At 47.3% G+C, this 27,289-nt stretch overlaps 1 protein-coding gene across 1 annotated transcript in view; it reads left to right on the forward strand.

The window, feature by feature from the left end:
• Window positions 1-27,289, forward strand: part of PEA15 (proliferation and apoptosis adaptor protein 15) — a 296,466-nt gene that overhangs the window by 257,331 nt on the left and 11,846 nt on the right. The window contains exon 4 of the mRNA XM_086947616.1: window positions 13,655-13,810. Within this exon, the coding sequence (XP_086803742.1) occupies window positions 13,655-13,810 (156 nt within the window). The remainder of the gene's footprint in view (window positions 1-13,654; window positions 13,811-27,289) is intronic.

Raw genomic sequence — 27,289 nt, forward strand, 5'->3', positions numbered from 1 at the left:
TGTCGGGGGGCCAGGGAGTGTGTGGGGGGAGGGTGCGAGCGGTCCAGGGAGGGGTTCAGTGTGCAGTTAAAGTCACCTCCCAGTACCCACGGAACTGTAGTGAACTGGGCCAAAACGCCCGTAAGGTGATCCCAAAACTGACCCTGATCCGTGTTAGGGGCGTAAATGCTGCCAAGGAGTACCCCTTGCCCATCAAGTATTCCCTCCAGAAGCGCGTACCTGCCCTCTCTATCTACCACTCGCCGGAGCACTCGGAAGGGAGTACCTGGCCTTACCCAAACGCTGAATATTGTGTGGCACAGATGATCCCTCGCCATTTGGCCTGCAAACGAGCGTGTTCAGTAGCGTTAATGTGTGTCTCCTGCAGAAACGCTATGCCGGCTGACATGCGCCTAATGTAGGAGTATACAGAGTAGCGCTTACTGTGCGTGTGTAGGCCCCGTACGTTTAGTGTAAGGATATTAAGGTCTGAGTGGGGGACTGCCATTCCTGGGGTGATGTGGTTGGGAGAGGGGCCCCCCCACAGCTCCCGTGGGCCGCCCGTGTATGTGTGCCATATGTGCTCCTGCGCGCCACGCTTCCTCTAACGTGGGGGGGGGACTAGGGGAAGTAACAACAACAAGAACCTCGGGTGGGCAACTGTCCCAATACTGAGGATACGTCACCGGGGGTGGCATATCCAAACTAGTGTCCCACTAGGGGAGAAATTCAACAGAAATCCGTGGGGGTGGCAGCGTGTGTCGCTGCTGGGCCTGTGCGCGGGTCGGGCTCTAGCAGGAGAAATGTCTATCGCTCGCTAGCGCTTACAGACATCAGGCAAATTGGTCTAGGCTTCTAGACGTCGCGCGATACAGCAGGCAACCATGAGAAGGATATAGCAGTTGACAGTTCAATCTTCACGAAGAGGTGGTATGTTGGCTGGCCAGGGCAGCATCCAATGTGAGTGCCACAACCAGGGGGGAAGAGATTGGGCCGAATCCCAACATAGTTCCATCACTGTCCCGGTCTTTCTCAGGGGTGAACAGGTGTGGCTGACCTTCCAGGTCCGAAGCCGGGGGTGACGTGTGCAGTTCGGTCACCGCCCGCAGGGCGTCTCGTCGCTCCTGCATAATTTGTGTGAGGTCGGGTGAGCCCGTGGGGGAGGATGCCTGGCTCTTGGGGTGGCCTGATCGAGCACGGCTCGCGCCCCGTTTCCTGGATCGTCTAGAGTCATTGTTGCGTGGCCTCTGGGGTCCGGGTTTAGGAATCAGCGGGCAATTAAATTCAGTCCAATCCTGCGCGTCCGCTGCCGTATCGAAGAAGAGGGCTTTCCCTTTGTGGATCACTTTAAGGCGGGCAGGGAATAGCAAGGAGTATTGAAGGTCGTTTGCGCGGAGGCGCCTCTTGACTTCCAGAAACGTGGATCGCCGTTGTTGGACCTCTCGAGCATAGTCCGGGAACACCATGACGTGTTGGTCTTCCACTTGCAGGGGGCCCGCCATCCGGGCCGCACGGAGCACCGCGTCTCGGAAGTGCAGGAACTTGGCCAACATGGGTCGTGGAGGAAGACCGGGTTTGGGTGCCCGGGCCGGGACCCTGTGGGCCCTCTCGATGGAGAAGTACGGAGACCGGTCGCAGTCCGGGGTGAACGATTTAGTCCAGGATTCCATGTAGGTCAGAGGGTCCGAATTTTCAATCCCCTCCGGCAGGCCCAGGACGCGGATGTTACAACGTCTTGAGCGCCCCTCTAAATCCACTGTGCGCTCCTCCAGGGTCTCCACGCGGCGCAGGATCTCCTGCATGTCTGCCTCCTGCGACTTCACCGCGGGTTGTAATTCAGTCACGATCCGCTCACCCTCCTTCACCCTGTCCGCCAACTTACGGTGTTCATCGCGGATTAGGCTAATGTCCGTCGTCAGGGTGCCCAATCTCTCCTCCATCGAAAGGCGAGACATTTCGATTGCCGCCAACACCTGGTCCAGTTTCGCTGATAGTGTAGGGTCGGTTTGCGACGCATTGGCCTGCGTCCATGTCCTCGTTTGTGGCATCTTCTCGACGCCTGAGAGGCCCTCGGCTTCCCCATGGGTGCTGTCAAAAGGAAGAGGGGGGGCCCCCCGGGTCGTCGTGGGCGGTAGGTCGTCGCCTCGCAGCGTCGCCGGGTAGGTGGCAGCTCAGTGTCGGTCGGCTCCCTCAGTCTCCTCCGGTTCTGGGGCGGGGCCCGTTCCGCCTCGGGGAGCCTCAGCAGGGGTGTCAGAGGTGGCTTGCGGCCGCCGGGGCCGGTGGGTCCGACCGCGGGGGGAGGCGCGTGGGTGTCCTCTCCTCTCCGGGGAGAGTGCGGCTCAGTGTCAGCGCTGATCGGCAGGGGAAAGGTCGGGTGGTATGGACCAGAAGGCTCCGGGGTGGCGGACGGCTGCCGGCAGCGTCTCCAGCGCAAGTGGGGCACTCCTACCTCCGGGGCGAGGGTCGCTTTTGTCCTCGGTGCTAGGCCTTCATGGGCGCCATTTTAGGGTCAGGCACCCGGGTTCACCGGGCTGTTTGTGGAGGTGAACATGATCTGAGTCCCTCGCTTGGGTGGCGACGTGCCCAATGACCTCCCACGGGGCCCGGAGGGAGGAGGGGGCCCCCGGGGTGCCGGTGTTGAGATCCTCGGGGGAGGGAGGGGGAGAGATCAGTGCTCACCGCCCTCAATGATGGTGACGGGCTTCAGGAGTGTCCAGCCCTGCGCCGTCGGCGCGCTCGCCGGCTCCCCGCAGTCCGCAGTGGCAGGGGCCACCGGGGTGCCGGCGTTGAGATCCTCGGAGGAGGGGGGGAGGGATCAGTGCTCACCGCCTTCGATGATGGTCACGGACTCCTGGAGTGTCCAGCCCTGTGCAGTCGGCGCGCTCGCCGGCTCCCCGAAGTCCGCAGTGGCAGGTCGGTCAAATCTGAGGGCCGATCAGGCTCCCGGCGGGGAAACAGCTCCGGTGTATTGGAGCCCCGGGGCGGCGGCCGCCATCTTGTGCGTCGGGGCTCCGGGACGGAGGAGGGCGCCGTCCGGTGCGCACCCCGTAAGCTGGTTTCACCTTCTCCGCGGGTTTCTCCGCTGCTGTCGGCTGGCCACGTCTTCCGGGGCCGCCGTTTAGAGAGCCGACTCTCGGAGGCTCACTCGTCCGTCGGTCAGAGGTGCGCCCGCCATTTTCGGGGTCGGCGTCACTCGGTGTCGGCGGAAGACAATCTGGCTCGCGTCGTCTGCCCGCAGTAAGTGCAGGTCACTCGAAGGATGCACCAGTGCATCGGGGCATCACAGGTGCTGTATTTGGCGAGTTGAGGCTCCCGGCGATCTCGGGAACTGGGCAAGATGCTAGCCCGATCGCGGAGCCTCAGCAGGACACAGCCGCCATCGTGGCTTGCTAAGCCACGCCCCCGGTCCCTGACACAAGATAACGATGTGACCGCCATGGTGGCGGTCGCATTGTGTATCTCTGACATTGCGGCTGGTGCTGCTGGCTTCAGCATCTACTACAATGTCAGAAATACAGTGTTTGCTACGTGGCAGGCACCAGGCAGTGCCTGCGACCTGGTTCAGGTAAATGGAGACCCCCCCCCAGTGCATAACCAACGCCCCCAACACAAGGGGGGCCCGCTACGGGCCCAAAAATGCAATCCCCGCCAGTCTGTGAATGGTGGTTTCACCGTCATCCTCTGGCTAGTGGGGAGCCAGCATCGTAATATGGCGGACTGTGCCTGCTAAGCACCACCACCATATTGTTGATGCGAGGTGGGTCTGCCAGGCAATCGTAAGGATTGCCTGTGGCGGACCCGTGGCGGGCAGACTTTGCGTCCGCCAGCACACCGCCCCCCATTTGTAATTTGGCGGGCGGAAAACTGCTTTACGATGGCCAGTAGGCTGCCCTTGGCGATTTCACACCCATCGTAATGACCCCCACAGTCTTGAATCTCACATTCAATTGAATAAGTAAACTCAATTGATTCTGAAAACAACACCTATCAAAGTTGCAAACTAACAGGTCAAATTTAAAAGCACGAACCAAATGGAATATTCTTTCTTTCATGAGTTTGCTAGAGAGGAACACAATTATTTTTTAGAAATAAAGGGCCAATGTTCACTGGTGGGCATGTGCCTGCTGGACTACAATGAATAACTTGAGCTAATTAGTAACCAGAGATCCTGTCCAACCAAGACTGAGTGAGTCACTGTGGGTTGGATGGCTGTGGCCTAACAGATTGATTTAATCGGAAAGCAAATTAATTCCACGTATTCATTATTTTGGATTCAGTTTCTTCCCTAGCCATCAGAAACAAAATCTGCTATAAATCCTTCAAATATCATGCGGATTAAAAGATCTGATTTTATTTACATCTCTATTTAGAGAAATGTAAAGTAGAGAACCACCATTATTGTTTTATTTTTATCCTAAGGTCTGCATGCTGTGAAGTGGAATTGTATAAATATCCTGCAAAAAAAATCCATCATAAGCGTTTTTGATTATCCCTCTGTAATACAACAGAATGCGTAATGCACCCTAGCATAAACAAAGCTGTGAAAAATATGCAAGTTCGAACCCTAGAGGCATTCCCTCTGTTCATATTGCTTTCCCTGTTCAAATATTTAAGAGTCAAGAAGATGTATCATTAGCCATAGCTTTCTAAGCATTCAGGCCAAATCTCTGTGAATATTCCAATTCTGCTGTCAATTTGAAAATTCTACTTGTTCTTAAGATGTTATGTTCACAGCTCTCCTCCAAGGAATATATCTGCTGTAGGTTGCTAATAATGCAAATAGCAACACTTGTTTTACTCTCTACTATTAAATTACACCAGGGCCTCCTTGCGTTCCAAGCAACAGGTGGTGTTTTTTCTCAACTCTGTCAATCTGTTTAATGTATTTGATGATTTTTCGTCAATATCAACACGCATAGTGAAACGGTGGTGGGCTTCACGTTACAAAATCTGTCGAAGTCCAACCGCATTTTTCTTGTTGGTTTACCTTCATGGTCAACACCAAACACATCTGCTTTCAAAATAGGATTTAGAACCAGGTTATAGACTGGTCTATTCTATAATACTCAGTTTACTATATTGAGCAATGATTTGGAACAGTAATTAGATCAGCAGCGAAATTTTAAAGAAAAATATTTATTACAGGCATTTGATGTACCATGGACCTACCAAAAAGTCGTAGCATGGCCTAAAAGTATTTCAAACATAAGTTGCTTTACGATGAAAAGTATTGTGCACAGAGGGCAGTTAGAACATATCAGGGGCACCTGGACATGAAGAGAATCATAGAAATAGAGCTTGTTCAATGTTTAGAAGAGTTTGCACTACACAAAAATGGATCCAGGTGGAGTCTGTGTCCCAGTGCATTGTGGGCGTCTGGGTGAGGTACATAAGAAGCACTAGTCATGCCTGAAGCATGAGCATAAACTTTTATAAAAATAAACTTGTGGTGTTCTAGAACAAACCCTAGGTGGCCTGAATGTGCTCAAGGTTTGAATATACAACACTACATAGAGCAAGCGAGTAGCTACAGGTAACCAACATTTTTCTTTTCACTTTTCACATTTTTATAGTTTTAGGTACTAGGAGATGAATGGATTTGGCTAAAATCAGATAATGTTTGTTCAAGTGTCAAAGATGTGTTAGAATATAGGTCTCGGGGTTCCCAAGGCAACAATTTTACCACCTGACTGCTTCTCCTCCCAGTTGATGTTGATGACTTGCATTGTGGAATCCATCTAATACATGTATCTGCACATATATGAGACTTATGTCTACAGTGCTAGGATTGACAAGGTAACACATTCAATGCCCACACTTCTGGTTTTGTCTGTAGCCATTGATGACAGGACCATGGCATCCTAATGGCTGAACGCTTGGGCAGGCCCGCTTCTGTTACTCCTTCTTAGCCACTGGTGCCAAAAAATAATCTACTATTAAACTTGAGGTGGGTGTTATGCCACTTAAACACTTTAAGCTAAACAAAAAAATTGAATACAAAATTATTTTGCCTTTATTTATATCAGCACAAAGTAATATGGTTGAATTTAGATTCGTTGACGCCGCCATGTTACAGGCAAGTGCAAAATGGCATTGACGTGGATATCCAGCGTGGCCTTGCGGTCGAGCGGGACATTTCTTATCAGGTGGGCTGAGGAAAATAATCTTAGGATCCTAGGTGCTGGAAGAGGAAGTATAGAGATGGCACATGCCTCAGTCTAGTAACTGAGTGATGTTCAAGGGCTATCTGCTGTACTTTCTTTACATTGGTGATTACACTTTGTTTCTGCTAAGCATGCTCCAAAGCAGCTGGCCTCTCAGGGTAAATGTCCAATGGTTTACAGAATATATACAAATATCTCCATTCTCATCTCTCTGCTCCAGAAAACAATAATATGCAGCAATCTTCATGGGTACAGGTATTTTTTAAAAATCTGATTTTTGCTACCTCATTAAAAGTATGGACCTCCCTTCCACGCGTTCCAGAGCTACCTGATCCCCTTTGCCACTGGATTCAAGCGGGCCGGGCTGAGGACGGCTGAAATGCCAGAAACCGGTCCTCAGAGGCTTGTTTGCGGTCCAGGGAAGGCATGGCTTGGCAGTTCGGGCTGGACTGTTCCGATGAGGCACAGGGTCAGACTGATTTGCATATGGCCATGTCTGAACTGGGGTGGCAGAGTGGGCTAAAGAACGGTGATGGATTAAACCCAGATCTGTTGACTGGGTGTGAGTGCTTGATTGGTTCAGATGCTCCGTCCATCACCACCCCCTTTTGTACCGCTTTGTTCGCCATGAGTTAGCAGGGTATGCTCAGACGTGAGTCCCTTGCTCGCTTTGCCACTGGATTCAAGCAAGCCTGGCTGAAGACGGCTGAAATGCCAGAAACCGGTCCTCGGAGGCTTGTTGCCGGTCCAGAGAAGGCATGGCTTGGCAGTTCGGGCTGGACTGTTCCCATGAGGCACAGGGTCAGACTGATTTGCATATGGCCATGTCTGAACTGAGGTGGCAGAGTGGGCTAAAGAACGGTGATGGATTAAACCCAGATCTGTTGACTGGGTGTGAGTGCTTGATTGGTTCAGATGCTCCGTCCATCACCACCCCCTTTTGTACCCCTTCCCAAGAGAGGAACAATATTAGCAACTAATATGGTGCCATTATGTGGATCATTTTATGTCCGTGGGCATAGAAGTTATACCACACTGACGCCGTCATAGTCTTTTTTTCATCAACAAATTATTATGTTTATAGCGCAGTAATTGAAAGGCCATTCTTATAATTGAAACAAATGCTAAAACTAGGTTTTGAAACAGCACAAAACTGAACGATAAAAAAAACACTGAAATTCACCAGTTACATTTTACTGTGCTAACTATATCTCACGCCCCTGCTGATTGGCCACTGTTTGTTTACCCTGCCGGGTATTGCTATGCAGTGGTTAATTTGTAAAACAATAAGTGCCGGCGCCTTCGTCAGGAGCCAGATTGCACCAGCCCATTTCTCCTGTTAGCACCTCCTAAAATAGAATCAACTACTAACCATGAAAGCGGAGAGAGGATGTGGCGTAATGGCTAGGGCTCTGACTTCGGAGCTGGGAAACTAGGTTCAAGTCTCGGCGTTGGCTCAACATCCTGTTATTCTGGGCAAATTACTTAACCCCTTCCATGCTCGTGACAGAACCGTTCCGTCACGAGCCTCGGGTGAGCTGCGCTGGTGACGGAACGGTTCCGTCACGGCCCGCTCACAGCGCCTGCGTGGCGCGAATTCCGTGCCTGCGCTTACGTTCTGAAGCGCGGGCGGGGCCGTGATGGAACCGTTCCGTCACAAGCACAGCTCACCCGCTGGCCGTGACGGAGCGGTTCCGTCACCTCCCCCTTAGCACTGCGGCGGAATAGCCGCCGCAGTGAAGGAGTTAATCTCCCTGCGCCTAACAAAGAATGAATGTGTCCTTAACTGGTGCTCATGAAAAGTGCTGGTGTTGATGATTAAGTGCCGGTGCTGAGCACCAGAAACCACCGGCTCAAATTAAGCACTGCTGCTATGTCGTGAATACCTGATAAAGGAAAGCATGCGCCAGGAGGACTACCATATATAGTGTGGACATCCTGATACCTATAAACCGGTGACTCTGTGATGGACTGGTCACCAGGAGCAGTGGATTCACAGGCAGTCACACAGCTGCTACCCTGCTCCACAGGGGGTACGAGAACCACAAATTTGGTAGGTTGATTTCTAGTGGTTCTCATGGTCCGTCCATACTCTAAATGACCGCCTTAATAATAAAGACAGGATTACTTACTATTCATGTATAAGACAGAATAGCAGCCAAGGCAATTATAGTTCGAACACAGACAAACAGCCTAGGATGTTTCTAGCTTGTTGAACGAACACATGCAATTATAAAATTAAATAGATTAATGCGGATGGAAGTGGAAGTTGCTGCTTGGCACTAGACAATGTCAGTCCTCTGAAGCACTCAAAAGAAGGCAAATACATTTAGAAATGAGTTTCAGGCGACAATAAAGACATCTTTACACAGATGACAGGAAGGTTTTCATTTGTGAACCAAGGTGAAAGGGTAGGGCCTCCCATTGTTTATTTGGCAGCTTTCTCACATTATTGGATAATGGAATGAATACGTCTTTATCAGAAGACCTTCAGAGAATGGAAAAAAAATGAGATTTTTCAAATTAATCTCGCATAATGCAGAACTATTTACAAAACGTGATTTGTGTGAATTCAGTAATTTTAACAAGGCTGCAGATTAAGCCTCACATATGCACCTGCCCAAAGTTTATTTCGTTTTTGTGAACGTAAAAGTATTTTTCTTTGTTTTGTTCTATACTTTCCCATTGTTGCAATGCTGAATACGTATTCTTATGTAATTATATTTGTATATGGAATGTACGGAAGAGTTGGCCATAATAAGCGCCATAGTAGATCAGCATACATATTTCTTAAAATTATACAGATTGCATAAAACAGAAAAGCACAAGAGAGACAATAAGTGTACAGTAACACCACCATAACATGCAGCAACAAAAAACAGTGACAATTCTGCACCCGAGGGAAGGGCTGCGGGGTTCAAGTTTCCATATTGTGTGGATTGGAGATCGTCTCTCTAATTTGTCCGTTTTTTAGCTTTATTATATGTTTCCATTTCACAGCAATGCAGGAAGGAGTGGAATGAATGCATGAGGTTCAAAGCCGTCACCTCGACTAGAAGAGCATTTCTGGTGCCAAAATGTAATGGCTGCTTCCCCTTGTAGCCTGGATAACACAACCATGTAATCTAGATATTAGTAATCATCCATATTTTTAATGTGCAAACATATCACCCCTTAATGTTTCAAGGCGCTGGGGGCCCGCCGGGGACATTAAGGGGGATATTCACAAGTAAGTGTCGGAGAGAAGCGTTAGCCCTCTTGGCTTAGCGCCTCACTCCGCCACTTCGTAAATGCAAGGCTGCGCCATATTCTCAAGGATATGGTTCAGCCTTGCGTATCCCCCTGCGATGGCGCTAAGTTTCACAACTTAGCGCCAACGCAAGCACCCTTGCACCAGAGTGCAAGGGTGTCTGCAAGCAGGGAGGTTTGTTTATGTACAGGAAGGTATCACTTCCTGCACATAAACAAACCTAAAATGCCAGTTTGTAACTTGCATGTGCGCTGCTTCATGCAGCACACATGCAAGTTACAAAACAGCATTTGAAAAAAAGGTTTGTTTCTGTACAGGAAGGGACACCTTCCTGTACATACACAAACCATGGCATTTTGCTTTTTCCATGTCTGCTGCACAAGGCACACCACAACACCCACTGCACGCCCCTTTCACGCTAAACACAGCGTGAAAGGGGGCCTTATTCACAAGGCAGCGTTAAGCCACGTTAAGTGGCTTAATGCTGCCTTGTGAATAAGGCAAATCCCCTATCACCACCACAACGTCACTTTAGAGATGTTGTGGTGGTGATAGGGGCTTGTGAATATGCCCCTAAGTAAGCTATTTCCTAGAGTCACATGATGCTGAGAGGAGCTGCTGCCGGCACCGGGGATCAAACCATGAGCCTGGTGCTCCTCGGTCAGCCACTCTGGCCGTTGTGCCACACCTCTCCCCAAATAGTTTCTCCGGCTATGGGGTCCCTACATATAAAATCATGCCCGCCCTACCCAGTATGAGCATCTGCAATGCTCCCAGGCTGCACATCTGCCTGGTGCTGGGTGTGTGTAAACTCTTTATGCGCAGCCTTTTATTCCATGAGCCACTTATCGTTAAAAACACCCTTTGCAAATACTGTCAACCTATGGCTCCACACATTATTCAGGTAATTGCTGAAGGAAAGCCTGAGCAAAATAGCAATTTGCACAGAACGCGGAGTCAGAAATCGGGTGCAATTTCAAGTTTTTTACCGGGTTCAGTATGAGGTTGATTGTCCCAATACCCAGGGAGTGTGTTAGCACAGTGTTGTGCAAACTCATCCTCTAGCCGAATCAACTCTAAACTAAGCAGGTGTGGCCCTGCTACCTTGGTGGCAGCATCTTACTACAGAAGGTGAGGCAACGTCTTAGGGCCCTGGGGCAAGGGTAATTTAGCTGATCATAGCAGGCTGCTGACCACTCTGTGGTCAATTCAATTCAATTTTTTTTAAGTTAATAAAAACCATCAGAATATTTCCAATTGCTTAAGATTTCATAAAACTTTAAAAACTCAAATGATAATAATTTTTTGCCAGTTATCCTAAATATTTCCCTTTCTACTGCTGTTCATGCATTTATGGTAATATTAATATTTCGCAGTCAGTTTGAGGCATTCCTTTTGAACCAAGATGCTACTCAGGTGAAGCACGCTGCATAGTTTTGTTGTATATTTCAGATCCACCTTGGGGACCAAATAAAGGAGGCTCTTCTTTGCCCAAGTAGCATAATAATTGATTGTACATAGCCATTGGAACACCAATACAGATTCATTTGATACTTCTCAAAACAGTGTTCTCAGCGCTAAATTTACAAAGCTTTTTTCTGCGAGTAGTTGTGCCTTACTCCAAGCTTAAATGTGATTTACTCTAGAATTTTAATGAGTAACCCACACTCAGCCGTGGCCCGTGCACGTAAGAGTGGTGGAGTGGTGGGGCAATGTATTTCAACCGACGACGACACAGGAACATTTATTATTTATTGCATTTTCTCTCATGGTCATCTGTCGAATCCCCCACAACCCGGCCGCACCGCTCTAAACTGCATGGGCCGTGGCTGCTCACTCTCACAGGAAAAAGATTTCTGAGTACAGCCTTAGGGCCTTATTTATGAGGACTTGTGCCACTTTTTGTGACGAACCAGCAGTGTAAAAAATGTGCCATGTTGCGTCATATTTACAAAGTGACGCATGTAGGTAGATGCATCACTTTGTACATCCCTGCGCCACATTATACCTGCGCAGGTATAATGTATGCAAGGCGTGGCATTCTGACGCAAGAAAGGGTAGTAGAAGTGACGCAGTTAAACTATGAGAGATCACTGCGCTACTTCTAGCGCACAAATGCGTCAATATCTTACGCCTGCCTCATGACAGGTGTAAGACTGACGCAGGCACATTTAACATGGGACTTGCCCATGTGTAATGACCCATTGCTGGAGTTGCATCACTTTTGTGAAACACTCCAGCAATGCGTCATTTTTACGCATACAGATACGACAGGAATACGGATCTATCTGTAACTCCTAGCGCCATGATGCATCATACTGTAAATATGATGCATCATTGGTGTTGCAAGGAGGGCGCAATGAAAAGTGACGCATCTCGGTTTTCTCGCAGCAAAGCGTCACTTTTCATAAATGAGGCCCTTCGTTTTTTGCCAAGAAACGAAGAAGCTCAAACCACAGCTGAATGTGAAATGCAGAGTATGTGTTCAGTGGGGGCTACCTCACACATCTTAGGTATTTGGGTCGTTAAGAGCAGGCATCGAGGATAGGCAACTTTGATATTCGGAGCACTGACATTTAACAGCACTGGTTTGGGCACTTATTCAATTATAAATTCAGCACTTTGAATGTGGGCTTTGGGCATTCAGTAGGTTTTACCACCACCTTCCTGTCCTCCAGCCTGCACCAGTTGGCAAGCGAAAAAACATATAATAGAACATAATTTGAGCACAGCACAAAATATACATTTCAATAAAAGATTGTTTTTATAATATTGCTAAGTTTTTGCTTTAAAGAAAAGCAAGCACAGGTTTCTCATACCATCCTCTATAATCAATCCACTCTGTCTCTATGAATTCATTGTGGATGGAATAGAAACCACATTCTAGAGTCATATGGAAGAGTAGTCGCAGCTATGTTCCCCACATCGCTTGGAGCAGAATTTTGTATGGTCTACTGAGTGCCCCATGTACACAAGCTTGGCAAAGCCAATAGATTTTGGCTGGGAAACGTATTAGCTTTGCATCTACGAAAGCCATCTTAACAACAGCATTTTGTAAAATATTACAAATGGGTGAAAAGATGGCTACTGCGGATGCGCACACATGCATTTTGTTTAATTTCAACAAATTCGAATCGAAGATGCGTTGTGGTTGTACGTACAACCATGACAGCCATCTTTCTATCGGAATTGTCAAATAAAACAAAACCCATTTGGGAGGAGGGGAAGCTATGAGGTAATTTCTGAAATCAGCAATTCAAGGTTACATCATCCAATTACAACTCTGGTAGACTAAGAGTACTGAGGAAAACCAGCAAATCAGGAGCAGGGAAGTGAGACAGACAGCAAAGCCGCCCAATTGTGTTCAAGGGACTGATCAAAAACCTACCTGGAATATATGTAATTTATTTAAAACAATAAGTCTTGCCAACAGACTGTAGCAAACACCTAATAAGGGCATTGGTCGCATCAGCACCTGGTTTTAAGCATGGTGTCTCAGTTCCAAATGTTCAAGCAGTAGCATCTCATCATGTCACCATGAGTTGGGGCCAAGAGAAGTGATACATCCCATGGGTAACTTTGAAACAGATCACCATGCAGCGGGTGGTCTTTAAAATAGCAATAATGGTTACTTTCTTCAAGGGGGTGATTGCTCATTCAAAGCTATCTTACATATGTTCTATATTCCACTTCTACCCCTAATGAAGTTTAATATTAATATCTCCCTTGTATCACCAGGATTCTAAATGATCTGTGATAAAACTTTCTACTGTAGCTGAATTTTGTTCAGCATGAAAAAAGTAACCTTTAAGTGGTGAACTCCCTGGCTGTTCTTCATACTTTTGTACTCTTGAATGTGACCTGTGAAAGGCAGAGAATTTGTTCCAAGCCCAGGTGCACAGACAAGTTTGTTCTTTATAGGTTTGATAGTAAAGACTAGATCTGCAAAGTTACCTTGTGTAAATTTTGAAATCTGTGTCTGAAACAAGCAAGAGTTCAGGTTTTTGAGCAAAATCCCTGCAACGCGTGTATAATGAGCTTAGTGAGGGTTCTCAAGTGCATAAAATAGCATGTCACATAACATCCATCTTATGCGATATCGGATTAGTGGCTTGCTAGTATCTTCTATGGTTAAAAGTATACCCAAGTATAATAAGAATAAATATTTTGATGGTAACATTTGTGGCACTTATTCAATATAAGCTGTTTGTAGGTGAGCTGAAGTACTGATTAAATGAAATCTACTTCTGTCTTTATCTAGATAATCTGATGTACATCGAGCACATTTTCGAGATCTCCAGGCGCCCAGACCTGCTCACCAGGCTCATCGATTACCGGACAAAAGTGCTGAAGATTTCAGAGGAGGATGAAGTAGACACCAAACTCACCCGCATCCCCAGCGCCAAAAAGTACAAAGGTAGGTTGATAGGAGCTCTACCACTGGGACCTTGTATAGGGACCCACCCGGACTCTCCGTACCTTTGAGGATAATTTGTGCTTCTTTAAGGGGCATTAGGGGGTGTCAAAAGGTGAGTGGGGCAAGATAAACCTGAAGGTTGAGACAGCAGAATTAACATGTAAGTAAAATGTTGGTGGTAAGTAAAAAGAAAGTGTATTGGGACCTTCCACTTTGACACTGGGGTGAAGTTATCAACTTTAGGTACTCCTCTTATGTCACTTTACAATGAGCAAAGCAACACAGCTGAGTAGCAGTGAGATTTATCATTACACCCAACTGAAGCACTGGGTCTTACAACCAGCCTTACGATTAGCAGCAACCAGACATCGGCTCCCCATAGAGCAATATGTGCGAGGAGCGGGAACAACCCATGTGTGTATCTCCTTTTTGTATTCGCTCGTGATGTCCACCGCCCGCATTTCTACTCCCCACCACATCTCATTCTGGGAGAACACCCTGGGGATACCCACTGGGGATACCCATTACTGATAAGCGGTGGCTTACACTCTGCAAGCGTATCTACAGGTTTAACCATTCTCTAGTGCCCCAAGAAGCGCACTATAAAGTGCTTTATGACTAGTATATGCACACAGCAAAACTACAAAAAATCTTTCCAACCACGTCAGATCGTTGCTAGAGAGGATGTGAAATGTTGGACGGTTTTCAACATATTTGGTGGGACTGTCCAACCATATGGCGGTACTGCACCGAAATCCTAGCTCAGATATAATGTATTCTGGGTTTCCCAGTTTTCTGTATTCCCACATTGGTCGTTCTAGGTCTCAGAGACCCATCCCTCAAACATAAAACACACAAGATCACTCTGTCTTCTGGCTCTGTTTGGATGCAGCCACGATGGCCCTGGCCTCTGCATGGAAGAAACCTGAGGCCCCCTCCATGTTACAGATGCATGCTTGCCTATGGCAGGCCCTTACGATGGAGCGTATGGCTGACATTCTTAAAAATACCCAAAAAAGCTTTGACTACATATGGGGACCCCGGTGCAATTTATTTCATGTGGCCTTCCACTTTTCTTCTGTCCCACTCGTACAAGAGCACTCCACCTCTTCCAGATTCACAGTTTCCCTCTTATATGAGTATCTAGCAACATTCTTAGACATACCACAATATCACATCCCCTACCTGCCGGAAACCTTCCTGAAGCTGACTCTCTCTAATAACGCATCCATGCATGTTACAATGGTTGTATTCATGTTACTTTCACTTTTTGGTACATTAGCTTCAGAGGATCAGATCTGTCTCTCCACTAAGTTTGGAGACACCAGAATTTATCAGAACCACGCCGCATCAATACCTGGGGTACCAGACCCCATAGAGCGAGTCCACTCCGGAATCCAACTGCCCAGGAAGCAAGCACCCATTGAGGGACTTTGAGACCCCCTGAGACCCAGTTAATGAGTGGCCCTGATGTCCCCGAATCACCTCTCCAAGCTGCCTGCTCCTGGCTGCGAGAACAGATTGATGCGCACCTGCTGGCTGACGTATCTGCTCTGCTCCCTCCCCAACTGGCCTTGAGAACAACTATCCAGCTGTGCTCCCATATTCCTGAGGACCTTGCAAATTGCTCCCTGTGAGTAGGACTCCTCAGACTTACCTTTAAGTCCCTTTGTGCAGTGTGTTTTCACGTGGCCCACCCTTCTTCGTAGGGCACCCGCTACCTACGACCACACCACCCTGCTCTCAGCCGAATCTGGCATGCTCCCAAGAAACTGCTGATGGAACATTCGACCTGGCCTTGATACCTACCTAAATCCCAAAGGTGATCCATGAAATCCAACTGTGTGATTTTAAATGCATTTTTCTCTTTCCTCCCATTGACTTCAGTGGTGTGTAATTGTGCAAAAAAGTGATTAATTTTGTGAACTTTGAAAACTGCTATCTTAAAAAGTACTTACTATAAAACAAAGTTCTTGGTCTGAAAAATTACATAAAAATCTGTGTTATTTTAATGAATTGGCCTATGATTAATTCTTGAGTGTGTGTCTCAATTTTTTCCTCTGTGAGTACAACACATACGTAGCACTACCCTCTGATAAGCCTAACTGATCACATATCATAGTGAAGTTTAAAAAGGTCAAGAAAAAAAGGGAAAAAAAACTTTTTGAAACTTTGCTACAATATTCTGCAGTGAGTGACCATGCTCATTAGATCAGGAGGATTCTACCTGATGTGAGGTGAATTAACTGAACAGAAGGCATAGTGTAACTTGTGGAATTACTTATGGGACCATTGGTTCATTACTGTAAAATTTCAAGACGTGGTGCGCCGAATACTTATCTCTGTGTACAGGAACTCATTACTACCAAGGACAATAGGGAATATTGTCGTAATTTGTTGACACATTGGGCTGGCTAGTGAGAGGAGTTGATGCCATAACACCTTTGGCTGCATATCTTTTCAACCAAACCTACATCATGTATTTTTTGTGCCGGGAAGTGGGAATACGAAAGCCTGAAGAAGTCCTTTTGGACAAAACGTGTTAGCTCTGATCAGACATAAGAAGATGATTTTACGGGACTATCAATAAAGAAAGTGGTTTTCAGTAAAGAAGATAATGGAGTCTGAGCATTATGTGACACAATTATATTGACGCTTGATCTATAATTTTATATAAGCGGTATAAGTAGCAGTGCTAAGTCAACTGTTGGGTAACTGTTTAAAGAGAACCGAATATATTTATTTACATAAAGTCCCTTATTATGAGTGGTCCGCTAATTGGTGTGATATTTATCGCACTTGATGAAATTCAACTCGGCAAGTCAGAATTTATCGGATGCGATAATTACTACCCAATTATGAGGTTTTGGGGAATAACACACAGATTTTGGCGCTTACTGCACCAAGATCCATCTGTTCCAAAACATACCTGGCATTTTCCCACAATAAATATCTGGCAGTGTATATTTATTACTAAACTCATAATTGCAATAAGTGCAGTGACAATTAACCACCCGCTCCTAATTAGGGCCTTAGTACAAAGAAGCAGGGATGCTTTATGCTCATGTGATGAGGAAATTAAGTGGCACTGCGAAGAGATTTAAATCCCTGGCTGGCAGCGTTACAATGGCGTTGGAGAGTGTAGGATAACATTGTTGCATAAAAAATTCGAAAGAAATGGCCATATGCTGTCAGGCTGTATGACAGAACAACTCCGGGAAATACTCTGCCTTTGCCACGCATTTTTACCCTGCATTTTTTTAGATCGCATATGTTTTATACAAAGTATGCCTTTATCACGCATTTTTAATATATATATATATATATATATATATATATATATATAAATATATATATATATATACAATGTATTTGTGGTGGAGACCCCGCCCCCCTCCCCCTCCCGAACTTACCTTAACCCCTTCGCTGCGGCGGCAATTCCGCCGCAGCGCTAGGAGGGAGGGGGGGCCGAGCAGCGCTCACATGCTCGTGTCGGAACCGCTCCGTCACGAGCCTCGGTTGAGTTGTGCTCATGACTGAGCGGTTCCGTCATGGCCCCGCCTGCTCAATAGAACGCACCGCGCAGGCGCGAAATCAGGGCCGTGCAGGCGCCCCGAGCGGGCCATGACGGAACCGCTCCGTCATGAGCATAGCTCAACCGAGGCTTGTGACAGAGCGGTTCCGTCACGAGCATGGAAGCCGTTAAATTTGTGGTAAAGGCAAACGTTGTAAAAGCATATGTGTTTTAAAAACATTAGTTGTAAAAAATGCGTGGTAAAGGTACAACTTGGTAGAAACCTCGTTGTAAAGAATGTTTCCCATTTTGTCATGATAAATACATTTTAAATATGTTTGAATGGAAAGAGAAAGAAAACAAGCATTAGAAATGCAATAGGTCTCGCAGCATTAGAGTTAGTGCATTTAGAATTGTTTATGGGTTTTTTTGTAAATCTCTAGCATGAGGTTGAGGGTGAGTGAGGGTGAGTGAGGGTGAGGGGTTGAGGGTGAGTGAGGGTGAGGCTGAGGGGTTGAGGGTGAGGGTGAGTGAGGGTGAGTGAGGCGTTGAGGGTGAGGGGTTGAGGGTGAGTGAGGGTGAGGGGTTGAGGGTGGGTGAGGGGTTGAGTGAGGGTGAGGGGTTGAGGGTGAGTGAGGGTGAGGGTGAGTGAGGGTGAGTGAGGGTGAGGGTGAGTGAGGGTGAGGGTGAGTGAGGGTGAGTGAGGGTGAGGGTGAGTGAGGGTGTGTGAGTGAGGGTGAGTGGGGGTGAGTGAGGGTGAGGGATTGAGGGTGAGGGGTTGAGGGTGAGTGAGGGTGAGGGGTTGAGGGTGAGTGAGGGTGAGTGAGGGTGAGGGGTTGAGGGTGAGGGGTTGAGGGGTTGAGGGTGAGGGGTTGAGGGTGAGTGGGGGTGAGGGGTTGAGGGTGAGTGAGGGTGAAGGTGAGTGAGGGTGAGGGTGAGTGAGGGTGGGTGAGTGTGAGTGAGGGTGAGTGAGGGTGGGTGAGTGTGAGTGAGGGTGAGTGAGAGTGAGGGTGAGTGAGAGTGAGGGTGAGTGAGAGTGAGGGTGAGTGAGGGTGAGTGAGGGTGAGTGAGAGTGAGTGAGGGTGAGGGTGAGGGTGTGGGTGCTCCATTGGGCTCCCTCCCAAGTAAAGTCTGTCTTGAATGCAGGTAGCATGGGCTCATTACCGGCGGGTTCAGACAACTCAACAAAACTGTTCATTAAATAACAGTGTACAAGCTTAGTGGCTACTAAGCTTTATTGCATTCTCACAACCCTTGGCATCGGGCTGGTACAACCAACTGTAATCCAACCGTCATCACAACTGCTCAACATTCCAATAAGAATACAAACACTTTTTACTGCATCTAAACCACCTTCAAACAAGGATTCTGTTATGTGCACCAGGATAACCAATGCACTCTAATAGCAGAGAAGTAAGGCAGGAAACGAAATTTACATCAAGTGAAACACAACCCCAACCTTCTGTCCCATTGTAAAGGTTTTGTTGTCACCAAGTCAGTCGAGGCTATTATTGGTATTTGAAACCAGTGGTTCGTAATGAAGCAACCTTGTGATAAATTTGAGTCAATCGTGCTGTGGTGTTAGAGCAAGATTTAGTGAATGGGTTGACTTCACTGCATTTGAAGCCTTGCAAGTGGAATGCATACTACTGCCACAGACAAACATTTTAAACGACGAGAGTTGATTCATGTTCTTGCTGTTTTGGTGCATGAAATGCTCACGTGTTTAATTCATTGCTGGGGACGTAGTCTCTGAATGTTCATGGAGCACACGTGTATGTAGTGAGAAGGAAACATCGTATGGGTCGGAAAATCCTACTTAACTTTATTTTGTAGTACTAGTAACAGGCGCACCAGTTTTGTTGTAGTGGCAGAACACAAATTTACAGGCCGTGTTTAAATCTGCAGTACATAGCCTGCAAAACGTAATTGCGGATTTGCATAACATTGATTAAGTTGCTAAGTGACTCTGGGTATTGCCTTCGGATGTGGGCACAGTCCGTTTAGTACTAGAACTGTTTGCCTTTATTGGAGCATTTGGTCAGTGATTGAACACATTTTAGATTTTAATCCATCTGCAGCACCTTGCAAGCCCTTGTATCCTGCTCTATTTTTAAAGGGCGCCATTACATAGGATGAGCAATGCGCTTTTTGTCAAATCTGAATGTTGCAGCACAAAATAATTCCATAGTTGCCACTACTTACATGGCCGAAACGCGCATGGCACTGCAGCATTTGGCTGGTACGGCTTTATTTTAATTGAATGTATGTTCAGACCATACATTTGTTCCTTGCATAGTCTGCATGTCCAAGATGAGGCGTGCGTAGTTTCTACTAGGCCTCGCAGGTTAGAGCTCAATCTTGTTCTAGAATGTCTCAGACTCTTTGGAACGCTGAGGGAGGGGCGGAAGAGCCACGTCACGCGCTTGCCTGCACAAGGACCGCCACGTGCCCACACTCGAGACATTCACTTGCTAACGCGCGCAGCTGTGATCTTGTCCCGTGCCTGTAGACTGCGCACGCGCCGAGACGAAAAGATGAGCGCATGGGCGTCTCAGCGGCGCGAGGCCCGAAGGCCCTCTGCGGGGAACAGTGACGGAGGGTATCAGGAGTGGAAGGGGCTATGTGGCCTGCTGCAGTGCTGGCAGCGGAAGCAGGTAGGGATTGGTTGCGGTAATGTACCGTGACTAGAAATGCGACACGGCCCAATTGACACCAGAGTAACTGGATTTATATTGCTGAATACGGAAGACTCCCAGGGTTCAAAAAAGTGGTTGGCTTTCCGTCAGTTGTTAGACTAAATGTGCAAAACGGATCCTTAATTAGCAAGAACCTTGGTCTCCGACCTGATGGCCAATGCCTTATTGTTAACTGTTTCCGACTGATGTAAATAGACTGACTCACTACACCCTGCCTTCGACGAACACTGCCTCCAGACTAGGCAAGTTTTTAGGGTCTACGTACTAACGAGACGTTTGCCAAGAAAAAAAATTAAACTCGTGAAAGGTTAAAACAGGAGGGAAGAGAGGGGAGGGGGGAGGAGAGCGAAAGGATCGGAGACACGGCGGGTAAAATAAACAAAAAAAAAGCCGGAGGGAAGAGAGGGGAAAAGATTCAGCCATTGAAGGCGAGACAATATCACCACAACTCCCTTCTATTCTAGCGCCTATAAATTAGATATATCCATCACCGCTATAGTACTTTTTATACCGTGCTCTTAGAGTTCGGGGGGGGGGGGTTCTGTTGGTTGTTTACCATAAAAGGGAAAGATGTCCCCAAGCAGCCCGGAAAGGCGCTATGCAGATAACACAAACAAGGGCCCATAAAGTCGGGAAATGGCTTTCCAGTGAGAGCAAATGGCGTTTGCAGAGCCAAAGGTTTACAACGCGGGATAGGTGAACACAACACGCCATGTGTAGAAGTTCCTTTTATTGTTGCTTTATTGTCCAAATCAGTTTAAATCTGACATTTACGAAGAAACGATAAATAGGAAAGCGAAGGTTTATTAAAGACATTTTATGAAGTAGTGGGGTTCCGCTCCAGACATTGCGGGATACTTCTTGAAAATGCGAGTTATTCAAGTATGTAAAAAGAAAGTTTTAAGTTTTTTATTTTTTTTAAGTGTCTACAGTGATCTAGGGATTTTGACTGGAGCGCTCTCTTGAGACAGAGTTTCCCTTGCTCACTTTTCAGGACAACAAGGTTTGTCACCTTGGCTTTGATGGGATTAACGTGGAATTGATCCTGAGCTGCTTGTATTCGTGTTTTGTTTTCTTGATTGTTTCGCTGTAAGGCATCGTGCTTTCTCTCAAGGCTGCCATTCCTAGTAACAGCGTGCTTCTGTCTTTTTGGCCTCGAGAGTTTATCTTCGGTGCTTTGAAACAAAAGTGTGCTTTCAGTGGGACAAACAAAACAGTGCTTTTTTAATGCAAACATATCACGGGATATAACGAGAAAAATCGTAAGACGCGTAGTTATAAAATATATTATTTCTCACACGAGTTCTTAAAGGAAAACTTGTACTTGTAAAGGTGACATTGACAGCGAACTAAAATAATCATTCTAGTTACTGAAAATAGCAGTTTTTTAAATGTTTTTTTAAAATAAAACTTAAGAACAGAAAACAAACTATACATAAAAGCGGATAATGTTTTAGTAAATGTGAGAACAAATTGACCACAACATTCGATTTTAGCGCGAGGACTTCGCTCCAAAGGCAAGAGTAAATGAAGTTAAAAGACCCCACAAAAGCCTGTAACCTCCAGGCTGTTACCGCTTTGTGCTGCACATCTGGGCTCCGTTTTCCACTGACATAGAAGCAACTAAACAGATTTTGCATGTAACGGGGATCATACTCCAATGCGAGTACAATAAAGTTGAAGGGGATATTGAGTAAACCCCAGCACATTTTCAATAATTACATATGAAAACAAGCCTAACTTGCGGGACAATAAATGTAAATACGACGAACAGTGATCTTTAAGTGAAACGATCGTTCTCTCCAAATGACTTTATTCGCTATCTGGGAAATAGTTTCATATTCTTTCTCTTTCTCGTAAAGTAATCCTCGACGTAGATTACAGCACAGCGAGGAAGGAAACGTTAGAGGGACCACTCAAATCAGCCCAATCCATTATTTTGTATAGTGCTATGCACATGTTAGACTCGGAAAGTGTCGACCGTGAGCCCTGCTAAAACCAGCAGCCACTTGCTTTTAAGGGAGAGCGAGTCAAAAAATATCGACGCCAAGAAATGAAGATATTTTACCAAAAGTGCGGGGCTTCGTCTTACAATAGAACACAACTCCACAACATTAGCGAAACAAGTTAATTAAGGGTGGAGGGAAGAGAGGGGAGGGGGGAGGAGAAATGCGACACGGCGGGAAGGGGAGGGGGCGGAACGGGTCAAATAAACAACAAGCTGGAGGGAAGAGAGGGGAGGAGAAGTGCGACAGGGGAAATGCGAGACGGCGGGAAGACGGACATGCACGCGCCCGTGACTTTTAAGGTCAATGCGCATGCGCATAAGCTTAATGCGCATGCGCATTGACCTTAAAAGTCACGGGCACTGCAAGGAATCGCCACGATTCCTTGCAGTGCAGATAAAGAGTGGATAACTCGCAATACTCTCGCCTTGCTCGATGCGCATGCGCATCGACAGGCGAGACCTAAACAGTAGAAAGGATTATATAAATATAGAAAGGCCCCTGTATTAAGAGGTGGTGCATAAATATGTGTAGCTTGTCACTCTGATTGCCTTGCGACACATTCCAATGCCACATGGACAAGCTTTCGTCCCTTGTGGAAGCACAGAGACAAACAAGAAACAGGCGGAAGTCTATTCTGTAGCGTGCAAAAGTTGGACTGCCTGCCTCTCACTGGGCAGGCATTCCATCCGGCGGGCCGGGTAAAAGACCGGATGTTAAGTGGTTTGTCTGTCATCGGAAATGAAGCCTTGAGGTTGATAATTGAGTCGGAATCCTACCCTGGGAAGGTTTGTTCACTGGGGGAGGATGCCAGTTGGAAGTGCTCGAGCTAATAAGGCACTGGGGACGGAGTCACGCGACGGGGATTACTGAGAAACTGTTTACGACTCTCGGGGACCCGGGTGCATCGAATCCGGCTCTAAAGGTTCATCGACAGAGGTGGTGGTGTTGTTCAATGTGGTTACACCCGTTACAGCAACTTAAAAACCTATAATGGCGTTGTTGTATTAGTCCGTCGAAACCCTGGGCTTTCTTTGTTTACTTGCTGGATCTTTGTGCTGGAAAACAATTTCCCTTACTGCAAAAACCCGAAAAGGGTACAAAGTACAAAATCATATGGGCATGCTTCTTCTCTTAAAGGGCCTGTTCCCCATAATAGTTGGGGTCTGGTGCTAGTGCCTGGAAGAGTGTTTCAAAAGTTGCAAGCACGATATTGAGGATTTATGCCTGCTCCATGACTGTGGTGCCCACCTGTAAATTGATACTTGTATAGCGCACTACTCACCCGCAAGGGTCTCAAGGCGCTTGTACGAATACCGCTGTGGAACCCATCCTGGCTCACCGGCCTACCACTGTTATTCCATCACCTGCCAGAGATTTCAATTCCTAATCACACATGCCACTAGTCAGACAAGGGCACGGCTTGTAAAAGTGGGTTTATATCTGTACGCTTGTCGGAAGAAAGCTTTTGGCGCTGTACTAGCCACATTAGAGGCACCCGCACACTGCCCCTTCAACACTCCAACCTTCAACCAGGTCTCCAATATTCTGAAATTCTCGACAAACGAGTGTGGACCTGTGGGACCTCAGGCATATCTACTTAGACCCGTAAACTTCTGGCCAGAACTTCTCTATTAAAGATGCCTGGAAGCTATATTTCCTTCAATTAGCACCAACACCATCCAAAAAAGACAGGTTATTTTCTGCGGCATATAAACTGTGAAGTTGGACTTTAATGTTTTGCAATGGTTTCCCTGTCCATGCTATTTGTCGCTTTATTGGGGGTATAAGGTGTGTGTGGTGTTTCTGTGTGTGTGTGTGTATGTGTGTATATATATATATATATATATATATATGTATATATATATATATATTTTTTTTTTTTATTATTATTTTTTTTTCACCATCAGCCATATTGTCCAGTGGAATGGACTCAGAAATATGATATGACTGACCGTATATGCACATTTCCTGTTCAGGTTGTTGGCATAAGCCCACCCAATGAGGTGTCAAACTAGAATATGTTTTTGTCTCAAGTATAAAAATGGGTTTGCAAAAACAACAGGTGATGGACCGAATGAGGATCAATGTCACACATTCAACCCAGTCAAAAGATCTGGGTCCTAATCCATCGTTTTTTTGCACTCCACACCACCCTGGGTTAGACAATGGCGATATGCAAATCAGCTCTGACCCTGTGCCCCATGGGAACAGTCCAGTCCGAACTACAAAAGCCATGTCCTTCCCAGAACGGAATCAAGCATCCGAGGACCGGACCGGTTTCGAGGTAACACCTCTCATCAGCCCGGCTAGCTTGACTCCAGTGGTGTGGAGTGCCTGGGACCCACGTCTGGGCATCCCCAGTACACTTATAGCGAGTTTGCAAAAACAACAGGTGATGGACCGAATGAGGATCAATGTCACACATTCAACCCAGTCAAAAGATCTGGGTCCTAATCCATCGTTTTTTTGCACTCCACACCACCCTGGGTTAGACAATGGCGATATGCAAATCAACTCTGACCCTGTGCCCCATGGGAACAGTCCAGTCCGAACTACAAAAGCCATGTCCTTCCCAGAACGGAATCAAGCATCCGAGGACCGGACCGGTTTCGAGGTAACACCTCTCATCAGCCCGGCTAGCTTGACTCCAGTGGTGTGGAGTGCCTGGGACCCACGTCTGGGCATCCCCAGTACACTTATAGCGAGTTTGCAAAAACAACAGGTGATGGACCGAATGAGGATCAATGTCACACATTCAACCCAGTCAAAAGATCTGGGTCCTAATCCATCGTTTTTTTGCACTCCACACCACCCTGGGTTAGACAATGGCGATATGCAAATCAGCTCTGACCCTGTGCCCCATGGGAACAGTCCAGTCCGAACTACAAAAGCCATGTCCTTCCCAGAACAGAATCAAGCATCCGAGGACCGGACCGGTTTCGAGGTAACACCTCTCATCAGCCCGGCTAGCTTGACTCCAGTGGTGTGGTGTGCCTGGGACCCACGTCTGGGCATCCCCAGTACACTTATAGCGAGTTTGCAAAAACAACAGGTGATGGACCGAATGAGGATCAATGTCACACATTCAACCCAGTCAAAAGATCTGGGTACTAATCCATCGTTTTTTTGCACTCCACACCACCCTGGGTTAGACAATGGCGATATGCAAATCAGCTCTGACCCTGTGCCCCATGGGAAAAGTCCAGTCCGAACTACAAAAGCCATGTCCTTCCCAGAACGGAATCAAGCATCCGAGGACCGGACCGGTTTCGAGGTAACACCTCTCATCAGCCCGGCTAGCTTGACTCCAGTGGTGTGGAGTGCCTGGGACCCACGTCTGGGCATCCCCAGTACACTTATAGCGAGTTTGCAAAAACAACAGGTGATGGACCGAATGAGGATCAATGTCACACATTCAACCCAGTCAAAAGATCTGGGTCCTAATCCATCGTTTTTTTGCACTCCACACCACCCTGGGTTAGACAATGGCGATATGCAAATCAGCTCTGACCCTGTGCCCCATGGGAACAGTCCAGTCCGAACTACAAAAGCCATGTCCTTCCCAGAACGGAATCAAGCATCCGAGGACCGGACCGGTTTCGAGGTAACACCTCTCATCAGCCCGGCTAGCTTGACTCCAGTGGTGTGGAGTGCCTGGGACCCACGTCTGGGCATCCCCAGTACACTTATAGCGAGTTTGCAAAAACAACAGGTGATGGACCGAATGAGGATCAATGTCACACATTCAACCCAGTCAAAAGATCTGGGTCCTAATCCATCGTTTTTTTGCACTCCACACCACCCTGGGTTAGACAATGGCGATATGCAAAGCAGCTCTGACCCTGTGCCCCATGGGAACAGTCCAGTCCGAACTACAAAAGCCATGTCCTTCCCAGAACGGAATCAAGCATCCGAGGACCGGACCGGTTTCGAGGTAACACCTCTCATCAGCCCGGCTAGCTTGACTCCAGTGGTGTGGAGTGCCTGGGACCCACGTCTGGGCATCCCCAGTACACTTATAGCGAGTTTGCAAAAACAACAGGTGCTGGACCGAATGAGGATCAATGTCACACATTCAACCCAGTCAAAAGATCTGGGTCCTAATCCATCGTTTTTTTGCACTCCACACCACCCTGGGTTAGACAATGGCGATATGCAAATCAGCTCTGACCCTGTGCCCCATGGGAACAGTCCAGTCCGAACTACAAAAGCCATGTCCTTCCCAGAACGGTATCAAGCATCCGAGGACCGGACCGGTTTCGAGGTAACACCTCTCATCAGCCCGGCTAGCTTGACTCCAGTGGTGTGGAGTGCCTGGGACCCACGTCTGGGCATCCCCAGTACACTTATAGCGAGTTTGCAAAAACAACAGGTGATGGACCGAATGAGGATCAATGTCACACATTCAACCCAGTCAAAAGATCTGGGTCCTAATCCATCGTTTTTTTGCACTCCACACCACCCTGGGTTAGACAATGGCGATATGCAAATCAGCTCTGACCCTGTGCCCCATGGGAACAGTCCAGTCCGAACTACAAAAGCCATATCCTTCCCAGAACGGAATCAAGCATCCGAGGACCGGACCGGTTTCGAGGTAACACCTCTCATCAGCCCGGCTAGCTTGACTCCAGTGGTGTGGAGTGCCTGGGACCCACGTCTGGGCATCCCCAGTACACTTATAGCGAGTTTGCAAAAACAACAGGTGATGGACCGAATGAGGATCAATGTCACACATTCAACCCAGTCAAAAGATCTGGGTCCTAATCCATCGTTTTTTTGCACTCCACACCACCCTGGGTTAGACAATGGCGATATGCAAAGCAGCTCTGACCCTGTGCCCCATGGGAACAGTCCAGTCCGAACTACAAAAGCCATGTCCTTCCCAGAACGTAATCAAGCATCCGAGGACGGGACCGGTTTCGAGGTAACACCTCTCATCAGCCCGGCTAGCTTGACTCCAGTGGTGTGGAGTGCCTGGGACCCACGTCTGGGCATCCCCAGTACACTTATAGCGAGTTTGCAAAAACAACAGGTGATGGACCGAATGAGGATCAATGTCACACATTCAACCCAGTCAAAAGATCTGGGTCCTAATCCATCGTTTTTTTGCACTCCACACCACCCTGGGTTAGACAATGGCGATATGCAAATCAGCTCTGACCCTGTGCCCCATGGGAACAGTCCAGTCCGAACTACAAAAGCCATGTCCTTCCCAGAACGGAATCAAGCATCCGAGGACCGGACCGGTTTCGAGGTA

The sequence above is a fragment of the Lissotriton vulgaris genome, chromosome 12, assembly GCF_964263255.1.
Source record: "Lissotriton vulgaris chromosome 12, aLisVul1.2, whole genome shotgun sequence".
NCBI classification, from domain to species: domain Eukaryota; kingdom Metazoa; phylum Chordata; class Amphibia; order Caudata; family Salamandridae; genus Lissotriton; species Lissotriton vulgaris.